Source organism: Equus quagga, chromosome 4 (genome assembly GCF_021613505.1).
Source record: "Equus quagga isolate Etosha38 chromosome 4, UCLA_HA_Equagga_1.0, whole genome shotgun sequence".
Classification (NCBI taxonomy): Eukaryota; Metazoa; Chordata; class Mammalia; order Perissodactyla; family Equidae; genus Equus; species Equus quagga.
In genome coordinates, this window is record NC_060270.1 from 123,243,221 (window position 1) to 123,254,512 (window position 11,292).

At 38.0% G+C, this 11,292-nt stretch overlaps 1 protein-coding gene across 1 annotated transcript in view; it reads left to right on the forward strand.

Moving 5' to 3' along the window:
• The window catches only part of FSIP2 (fibrous sheath interacting protein 2), an 86,310-nt gene extending 77,005 nt beyond the window's left edge, over positions 1-9,305 (forward strand). The window contains exons 21-23 of the mRNA XM_046659863.1: positions 2,476-2,519; positions 5,994-6,063; positions 9,169-9,305. Coding sequence (XP_046515819.1) covers positions 2,476-2,519; positions 5,994-6,063; positions 9,169-9,305 — 251 coding nt within the window. The remainder of the gene's footprint in view (positions 1-2,475; positions 2,520-5,993; positions 6,064-9,168) is intronic.
• Positions 9,306-11,292: the final 1,987 nt, after the last annotated feature.

Below are 11,292 nucleotides of genomic sequence, written 5' to 3' on the forward strand. Positions count from 1 at the left end.
CAACTCTCAAGTGGAAATCATTTCCATTAAGATGATTCAAATATCAGTAAGTATGCCAGAATTTTATGAATATATCACAACCAGAAGGTATCACAATAATCACTTATATGGAATCATGGGCTGTTAGAGTCAGAAAGAAGCCGCTTAATACCACCTCCCTCATTGTTTACATGAGGAAATTCAAGCTCAGGGTGAGGAAGCGACTTGCCTGAGGTTACTTGGAGTCAGGGGCAAACCCTTGTCTGGATCCAAAGTCTTTTGACCCTGAATTCAGTGCTTGTCTTTTTCCAACTTTGTTGTGATGATCATGCTTAATCCTTGTATTCTTCGGTAATATTGCAGCTATCCAATCATTTATTTATTCATTCATTAAAGATTTACTGAGCATCTCCTTTGTGTTCTAAGATCCCATGGGTGAACAAGGCTAACAAAGTCCTTGATCTCATAAAATTTAATGTTTCTTGGGGTGGAGCATCAAAGAGTAAGGACATAAACAAGATAATTCCAGATATTGATAAGTTCTTCCTTCTCATCTGGGACAAAAGCCAAAGAAATCGCAATAGCTTGCAAAACCCAACATCACCTGGACATCTCCCTGGTGCCCTATTACCTCTCTAACCTCCTCTTCTATTCTTTTTCTGGCTCACTCTGCTCCAGCCTCACTGACCTCCTTGATGTTCCTTAAACATTCCAGGTATTCAGGGCCTTTGCACTTGCTGATCCTTGTGTGGTGCTCTTCCCCCTATATCTGCATTGCTCATTCCTCACCTTCAGATCTTTGCTCAAATGTCACCTTCTCTGTGAGGTCTTCTTTGACCACACTTTGAAATTGTAACTTCATTCTCACCATGGCACCACCTATTCCACTTCTTTGCTTATTTTTCTCCCCGGCACTTATTACTATCTAACAGACTGTGTATTTTAATTAATTGCTTTTTCACTATCTCCCTCTAGAATGTAAGTTCCATGAAGATCACAGCTGTATTCCCAAGAACCTAAAACAGGCATATAGTAGGAGGAGGAATTTAGTAAAATAGGAGAGACTATGGGAGTAACTAAGCAGGGGGTAGGGAAGAACACAGGAATTCTGTTTTATGGTTATGTTATGGTTTATTGGTTGTGTTGAGATTGAGGTACCATTAGACATTCAAGTTGAGGTGTCATAAAAGCAATAGGATATTTAAGTCTGGAGTTCAATGGAGAGATCAGAGCTGGACATACACTTAGTTTCATATGGAATATACAATAAAGTCTCAAATATCTTAAATCTGAATATCTGACATCCTCAACTATAAGGAAGTTTTCTGTGACTCTTCATCAAAACAAATTTCCAGTATATCCTGGAAGGTTGATAGCCATTTAACCTAGAAACTTTGAAATGATGGTTGGAATGATAACCCTCAGAGCAAATCCAAATGATGTCAGTCATTTGAAAGCAAAAGTACCTTCAATTATGTGCAATATAGAGTCAGACATCTTAGAAAGATTATCAACCAACAATGAAATCTTATCAATTTTGTCAGATAATTCAAATAATCAGTTTCTCTCATATTTGCATTAATTGATATTTTACTAGTAGTTTTTTTTCCCCCCAGAACCTACATTGGCCTAAGGATAATTCAGAAAGTAACCACTTGTGTTGGCTCTTGATGATTACCTGTCTATGAAATGCAGAGTTTTTCCATATGATAACTCATTGTGTCCTCTTGTGAGACAGGCAGAGGATAATCTCATCACATTCTACATACTGGGAAACTGAGAGTCACAGAAGTTAGACTCAACTTGCCAGTGTTTACACAGCTCTTAGTATTGAAGCTAAGACTCAAACTCGGGTTTTCTGACTCCTTAGCAGGTTAGCTGCCTCCCTAGTGGTGGTTTTTTGTGAAACTTCTTCCACAGTATCATTTCTACCTCCTTGGGCTGATTTTCTTTTACTGGGAATAAATATTGACCTCCCCTGGAACTTAGGCAACTTGTAGCTCTATAGCAACTCCCCAGATTTCCTCCTGGTATTGCCTCAAAATTCTCCTAATTCCCACCAAAGTATTTCATAAGACCAGCACCTTCCTCTTTGTTCCAATTATGTGCTTTTAATTAGCTATATAAAATCAAAGAGTGTTGGAGCTGGAAAGGCCTTTAGGAATCATCTATAGGGTGACCCCTCATTTTATAGATGAACAAATAGGCCCGTAGATGTTGAATGATTGTGCATAGATGTTTAGCTACTAAGTTCCAGAGTCTGCCTCTCCTAAATGAAGGGCTAAGACATGCCCCAGAATTCTAGGGGTCTCACTTCAGTTTTGTTCCCATTGTCTACACACTGTCTATGTGTATATATCTATACATATATAATTAGAATTAATAATTTCTTCTAAATTCTATGAATTTTAGTAAAAAATAGTAAGATCAGGTTTGTGTCAACACTATTCATGCCTCAGAAAAAATACTATTTTTCCTTCCTTCCACCCACAACAGAAAGTTCTCAGGAACAAAAGCCAGAGAATTCAAGCAGTGTTAAGGTAAGTATTTTTCAGTGGCCTCTAATTGGTATGCCTTGGGTGCAGGTGAATCTAGACCAGTTTTCAAGGTCAGATCAGGGACTGGGTGGTATGATTTGAGGGACAACAGGAAGCTTTCCCTATTCACAAATCCTTCATGATCAGATCTCGCCCCCTTGTTGAGATCTGTCCGTGGTACCTGAGAAATCCCTTAATCAAAATTCTCTCCTTAGAGCTATCATTCCTTGCTTAGTGTACAAATGAGCCATTGTTCCTCCCTAGCACCTAAATACAATTCCATTCCTTAAACCTATTGCTGCAGTCTCTGGAGAAAACCCTAGACGGAGTGAGTCACTTGTCTCTGCCCAGGGCAGGTGGACCCAAGTGAGGAGCTTGGTGGAGGCAGGAAGGGAATAGAAGCTTCAAAAATGGAGGAGAGTGGCTTGCAGGAAAGTGACTGCTGATTCCATCTATTTCTCTGCATGAGAAATAATAACTGGTCAAAGGCAGCTTTCCAAAAGGCCCACCTCCTCTCCAGTGTAAACTTAGGAAATTTCCTCTTCCCTAATCCTTATTAGAAAGTTTACAATGAGGACTGAAGCTACAGATTCCCTTCTCTGTTTTTTCACTTTGTTTCTTGTCTCAATTTAATCCCATCTTTAAGCGAGTCTTCTCAATTCCATGCACACACAATCCATCATTTATTCACTTCTCGTCAGAGTAATTTTCAGAACCAAATTTTAAAACTCATACTTAAGAAACTTTTGCCACACCTCCAAACATGCTGGGTTAGTTCCTCATGCAAACTAATCCTCATTTATGAATATAAACATATATTTGACAACCTGAGGCTTTATTTAGGCCATACTTTCCAAGTAAAATCATATGGCAATAAAGGGGAGACACTGAATCTTTAGTCTGAGGACCTGCTGACAAGCCATTCCTTGTGCCATACTGAATTCCTGGCTAATCTGGACCCTTCTGGCTCTTCGTCTTTTCCCTCACTTGATGCTTTTTGCATGGTGAAACTGTGGTTAAACTTGTTATCCAGTCCAGTCTCAAGTAAGGTGGAATAAGCACATTCCACTCTGTTATCACTCACTGATTAAAACTATAAACTCTGGACAACCACCCAGGATTCTGAAAAACAAATAATAGGAGTTTGAGGGGAGGAATCCAATAATACAATATGAATGCAACCAATACAATATGAGTTTCCTGAGGTTTTTCCTCCCATGTCTTCTAGCTTAGCTTCAGGGCAGTTCAAATCCTGGAATTACAGTCACGTGCTGCATAACGACATCTCAGTCAGGAATGGACTGAAGATATGACAAAGGCCCCCTAGGATTAGCACCATATAGCCTAAGTGTGAAGTAGGCTATACCATCTAGGTTTATATATGTACACTCCATGATGTTCGCACAATGACAAAATCACCTAAGGATGCATTTCTCAGAACACATCCATGTCATTAAGCAACTGACTGTACATAAAGGGAATGGACAGCATAGAGCTCCGAGAGAAACCATTGCTGTCTTACCAGAATTAGAAAGAGGTTTCTGTGGAATGGAAAGTGGAGAAGCCACTTTTTTCCCACTTTTTCCCCTCTCTTGGTCTTACCTCGAGGCAATTTTCAGCCATAAAGCTGCATGGCAATAGTAGCAGTGACTGCTGAGACTCCTAAAAATCCTTCTCTCTGATGAGAGGAATTAGGAAAAGGTGTCCGGTAACCTGAAGAATCTTAGGGGGAAACCTGCTACTTTTTTCTCTGCTTTCTCTTGGCACTTTACCCTTGGTGTGGATGTAGTCACGGGATATGTGAGACAGCACACACAGTGAGATTAGAGCCACAGCATTCTAGCCATAGAAGCAGAAAGGGGGGCTGCTGAGAGTCAGAGACACTGAAAGAAATCACAGAGAGTAGGGACCTCATAAAAGGACCCCCTACAAATCTGTAGTCTTTCCTGAGTTGTGCATGCATGGAACTGACCTGAAGTTTATAGACAAAAGGCTTTAAGAATTTGAACTATAGCCTTAATGCTGGTGCACACACACAGGGATACCAAAAAATACTGCCAAGATTTTGAAACTGAATTTACACTGGAACTCCAGTCATAGAAGGCAGGATAGGATGTATGGTCTGAACCTAAGTGGGTTAATTATCTACTTAAACAAACAAAAAAGCAGCCTTCTCCAAGGGATTTTAACAATTCTTAGAATCTCATAAATTGTTTTAAATGCCCAAAATACAATCCAAAATTACTCAACACACAAAGAACTAATACAATGTCTGCAACTTTTAAGGGAAAGGACATGAGATGCCAACTCCAACATAGCCAAGATTTTGAAATTTTCAGGCAAAAACTTTAAAGCAATGATTATAACTATTTTCCATGAAGTAATGGCAAATACTCTTGAATCTAATGGAAAGATAGATGTTCTCAGCAGAACTTAAGTATATTTACTCCTCTGGCACATAGTAGCACCTGCTTTCTTTTAGATTAGAGATTTTCAACTCTAATTTTCATTCATTAGAGTCATATGGGCATTCTTAAAAAACAAAAAATCAATATCTGCCCCAACCTCAGGGATTTCAGTTCAACCGGTTTGGGACCCAGGGAGTCATATTTTTAAAAAAATCCACAGATACTCTATTGTGCAGCCAGTGGTGAGAATCAGTTGCTTTAGATAGTCTCTGCTCCATTTTATTCCTCAGATGTCCTGTTTGAAACATCTTAATTCATAAGATACCTCAAGTCCTCTAGGAGGAACTATGGTAAAACCCTTATAATGATATCTGGTGGCGTCTACGTAATCTATACACAACAGATTTTATGTTGTATGTATTTAGGATTTATTTCATTGATTTTCACTTCCTTTTTTAATTGCTAGCATTATAGCACAGTTACAGTAAATCCCAGCTACCTGTCTCAGACAGTTTTTTGCCTTTCTGGGAAAATTGCTGCCTCTGCATTCAAAGAGGTAATAAAGGCCTACAGAGCAAAGCCAGTCTTTGAGCCATGTTCCCTGCCCTACCAGGACCACACAGCTTATTGCTCCAGAACCCAAAATGACTAAGATTTCCATAAATGGAAATTGGAATTGTGTTGTGAAAGTCCATTTTCCTTCTCTCCTTGTCATTATATCTTGTATCAGAAAATAATTTATATAACTTACTACATATTCCAATTCAGCCAAAGGAGGGAGGGGGCAGACAGAGCTCATATTTTCTGTGATTTAAGATGCCTGAACCTTTGATCATAATTTAATGATAGTCTAGGCCCATATCTATGACAAGGATCAATCCTTGGTGTTAAAATTGGCAAAAATTATGAGCCTGAGCCTCAGAATAATTCTTGGAGACTGCAGAGCACAGATGTTATTTATTGGAAGATACTACAATGGTTGTACTACATCTCCTGAGGATTTCTAGGTATCCATGATATGTAGTGTACAACAAAAGTCTAAGTGAAGTACTTTGCTTTGTCTTGGCAGTTTATCACCATCTTTGAAGGAAACAAGCATATTCCTGGCAGTGGGCATCCCTCAAAAGAAGTCATTTCAGGTACAAAATATACTATCCTTTTAACAACTAGTATAATAAATCTCTCAATTACATCATTTTGAATTTAGAATTTTTGACCATTTACCCTCCTGGAATGAGTGGCTACTCCCTTGCAGTTTTTACACCTATTATCATTATGAGATTGAAACAATATTCTTACTATTTATATATATATATAGCAATTGCAGTTTATTATGCAGTTCTCTTATGTTAACCTCAAACCAAAGGGGTACTAGGTAGTGGAACTAATATTTATTAGGTGCCAGCTATCCTCATTAAAGAGGCAAGTGAGATGGGCCAGGCGGTGGCATAGTGGGTATGTTCACACACTCTGCTTCAGTGGCCCAGGGTTCTCCTGTTCAGATCCCGGGCTTGGACCTATGCAGTGCTTATCAAGCCATGCTGTGGCAGGCATACCACATATAAAATAGAGGAAGTTGGGCACAGATGTTAGCTCAGGGCCTATTTTCCTCAACAAAAAGAGGAGAATTGGTGGCGGATGTTAGCTCAGGGTTAATCTTCCTCAAAAAAAAAAAAAAAAGAAAAGAGGAAAGTGAGAGTCATTGAGAAGGAAAGTGAGAGTAGGTTACTGAAGGTCACCCCACAGCTAGTAAGCTGCAAAGCTGCATTCAGACACAGATCTGCCTGACTTTAAAGTCTAAGCTCATTCAATGTGACGGTAGTTCACACACTGAAATGTTCACAGGAAACAAGTAGATATATAAACAAGAGCAGTAGGTTGAACGGGTCTGTGGCTCACTGGAGATGGCATGTCCCATCTAAAGGAGCAAGCTGCTACTCAGGGCCAATCATTGTCATGCTGGATTGTTGCCACGTCTTCCAATTCAGGTCTTTCCATTTTCAAAAGAAGCTGGAAATGGAAGTTTTATGTAAAAAATCCTGACTTTTAAATTTTATCCAATAATTCAGAGCTTTTGTGAAACACTTTGTGGACAAAACAAAACTTGTTCACATCCCCTACATTATACTATTCTCCTGCAAATCTTAAAGCCCCAATTTACAAAAGACAGAATGGAGGTAAATAACTGCCTGAGGTTACACAGTTAACAAATGGAGAGCTTTTAGGGTTTGAAAACAGGTCTTCTGACATTGATCCCACATTCTTTCTTCCCTCCACACTATGGTTCCATATAGTTGCCATTGCATCCCAGAATGAAGTCCACATTGGGTAAATGACCAAAGATAGCCTTTAGGTTTGCCGTGAAAAGAGCTATAACTGATAAAGGCAAGAGCTCACTATTCTCTCTGGGGATGAGCTTCATTTGTGCCATTAACCTAGGACACCAGGCACCCATCAGTCATGAAGGAGATGCAGGAATCTAATAGTGAATGCAGATTTGGGACGGTTTTCTCAATGTGTTACCAGGAACTGCTTTGCATTAGAACTACCCGGGATGCTATCCTTTTTCTTTTTTCCCCTGAGGAAGATTAGCCCTGAGCTAACATCTGTGCCAGTCTTCCTCTATTTTCTATGTGGGTTGCTGCCACAGCATGCCTGATGAGTGGAGTAGGTCCACGACTGGGATCTGAACCCACGAAGCTGGGCCAGCGAAGTGGAGTGTGCTGAACTTAACTACTTGGCCACAGGGCTGGCCCCCACAGGATGCTTTTTAACGACACAAATTCCTGAACCCTCTCCAGACTGACTAAGTTAGCATCTCTGAGTAATGGTGCCCAGGAATCTGTATTTTTAATAGGACCAACAAGTTTCAAGAACAGAAAAGCTTTTTTGTCTCTCCACTGAGAATTTCAGAAGTCTTGCAACAATGCTTCAATCATGTTAGTAAAATTTTTATCTTACTCTTCAGAATGTACATCTTTCTCTTTATTCCATCCTTTTGTCTCATCTGCTGCAGATTTTGGCTTTTTCCATTTTAATTCTTAGGTCATTTAAAAAATAATTACACAATGGCTGGCCCTGTGGCATAGTGGTTAAGTTCGCACACTCAGCTTCAGCAGCTTGGGGTCCACAGGTTTGGATCCCAGGTGCAGACCTACACACCACTCATCAAGCCATGCTGTGGCAGCATCCCACATACAAAATAGAGGAAGATTGGCACAGATGTTAGCTCAGGGACAGTCTTCCTCAAGCAAAGAAGAGGAAGACTGGCACCAGATGCTAGCTCAGGGCCAATCTTCCTCAGCAAAAAACACACACACAAAAACCAAAACAACACAAAACAAAATAATTGCACAGTAAAATACCTAAGCATACTTTTTTTCTTAGCGTTAACCATAGAATATTATCTTGCTTGAACAGAAAAATCTAAGTAACTACAAAAGGTATAGTCATGAACTTTGGTGTGTGATGGAATTAAGAAAATATGGGCTTTTACTGTCATGTGTATTTTCATGTCCTATCACATCCTATCATAAAGTTTCAGAAAAGTACATAAATTCTCACTTCTGTCCTTACATGTAAAATAATCATTTTGTTAAATTAAAATATGATATTCTCTAAGAGCCCATGTGCTGAATAAGTGGTCTAGAAAAATGAATCCAAAAGGAAACTCTTGTCTGTACAGTCTTATCTCATAAAAAAGAAAATACTTGAAGTTAGTCAACTGAAAACTTACCCCATGTAGGTGAAAAATTACAGCAGTTTTAGTGCGCTTCTGCATTCACTTGAGCCCTCTGAAATAGACACCTTCATGATATAGAGTTGAAAGTTACTTTCCCATGTGAGTTTAGCTCATCAGGCTTTTTCAGAGTTTTCTGCTAGAAAAGGAAAGGCATTCTGGCACACGTAAGTAGAGAAACATCAGAGCGCTGTCAGTATAATGATGCCATGAAAGTCAGAAAACCTGGACTCTATACCCAGCCACTTTCTACCCATGTGACCTTAGACGAGGTATTTGACCTCGCCAAGATTCAGTGTCCAGAAATGAAGATACCACTCTTCCTTTTTCCTTCACACGAGTGTTGGAAGGATAAAATAAAAGAATCTTTGTGAATGTTCTTTAAATCCCATGAAGTATTTTATAAATGTCAATTTGTGAAGTCTAAATCATTGGTGCTGCAGCATAATTGCCTCAATTAAAATGTCTAATAAATATCCATATTACATTTTTGCTTTGTCCACAGATACTCCCAAGCCCACTATTTCCAAACCAGGATCTAAAATGCTAGAGAAGGTATCTTCAGCTCTGTCAAAGGTGTTTTCTAGAACTGGCACCAGTACTTCCAAATCTTCCTCACCACCTCACCAGGACGAGCACTGAAGCTTCCATACCTGATATAACTGTGCTTACTTCCCTTAGGAAATAAAATGGCTTTTGAAGCATAACATAGTGTCCTATATTATCATTCATATAATACTGAGCAAAAAATGAAGAGCAAAAGAAAGTATAATAGGAACCTGGGTGAAAGAAGGGTCTTATAAATGCTTTTGATAAGCATTCTAGCATGAGAAGATGCTGAGTGCTAGGATTGCCTGCGTGCCATGAGGAGAAAGAGACAAAAAGTATACCTGGCAGACCACTCAGCCCCCAGGACCCACCAGAAAATGAACTTGAATTTTTGCTGTTAGCATTTTAGAGGATATTATCACCAACATAGATAGCAAATTGAGATGAAATTCAAGCTGAATTTCATGACACAGCTATGAAACTGATTTGTTCACTGTTAAAGGTGTATTCAGATTTTCAACTAAAAACATTTACACCAGACATAAGAATTAAGTTTTCTCCACCTGCAGATATAGTTTCATCTGTTTATAAAAAATCTCCCAAGCAAAAAGATCCAAGTATGGATAAGCATCTTCTGGAAGTAAATAGTTACTGTGGATAAAATATTATATGTGCATAAAATGACCAGTGTAACTAAAAACTTTCCTTTTCAGATAAGGTATGTTGTGGATAAAATACTACCAATAAATAAATCATTGGTCAGTAAAGTTATTAAGTCCTTTATAGAAATATTTTTACATGAACATAGATAAAGACCATACTTGTAAGGACATAAAAAGTAACGAGGAAAATTTAACAAGATGTATAGCTAGTACAATGATAAATTTTTCAAAATCAGTTAAATTGCTGTTTGTGATATGGGTCCAGCTTCAGTATGTTTGACTCTGGAATCTGAAAATCTTCTTTAAAAGATCCAAAAGGTGGACCAAACACCAAGAATGTCAATCATCAGCATTATCTGCCCTGATGCTGATTCAAATTTAAGAGATTGTGATATTTTCTCTTTTATCTAAAGTTTTCTTGACAGTAGCCAGGGCTAAAGCAGAAACATCTGAGAAAATTTTGTTTTAAAATATTGGATTTCCTTTACTGAAGTTAGTCAGGTTATGACAGGGTGCTCCAGAGAAAAAGATGTGATTATATAGAATTTTTACATTCCAATGATATTGAAGTTATTTTATTAGTAATTTAGTCTATTTATAGTAATCTCATAAATTATTTGATCACAAAGATCATACATAATCATGTAACCTTTTCAAAAATGATAGTTGGAGAAAAATGACTGGCAATACAGTTGAAAACTATTTTCAAGAGAACAAATTCTACCAACGTGCGTAAGTTGACAGCAACGTTGAAAGCATTCTTCAGATGTCATCCAAACCACCAATGTTCCCCAGCCTTAGATATCACATGCTTTTAAACTGCCTTTTAAAATGACAGAATATTTTACTGTAAAATTTTTTATCAAATCTTTTATCCATGTTTTCAAAAGTTGTTAAAGAAATAAGCAAATTTCTAGTGGCTGAAATGCACTCTGATTTTGAAGGCATTCTGGTTCACTTACTTATGTAGTTAAAGACAATATATAAGAGTAATATACTCTCTTATGTGAGGTTTTATAGTGGGAAAGGAGATTTCCAATTTTTTGCAACTCAAGTACAAGAAGAAGCATCAAGTTCAGAATTAGTTCTTGAAGATCTCAAAATTGTGGGAAAACTGTTTAAAATTATTGATAAATTTAAGTTCTAGGAAAAACTTTAATTCAGAAAAGGTTCTGTGTTAGACATCATATGTTAAATGAAACTTTGTCCATATTTGGCTAATCTAGTGAAAAAAATGCTAAAAGTATCAGATTTTTACTGAAAAAAAATGCATATTACGTGATAAAATCTGTAGTAGTTGAAATTTCTAGAAGTAACAATCTTTGAGCTGTTGCTCCTGAAGAATGCCTTTTAAATCTATAAGGCATTGGAATGATTTCTCAGGTTGTTGATTCTCTTTATGTGGTACTAGTCAGAGG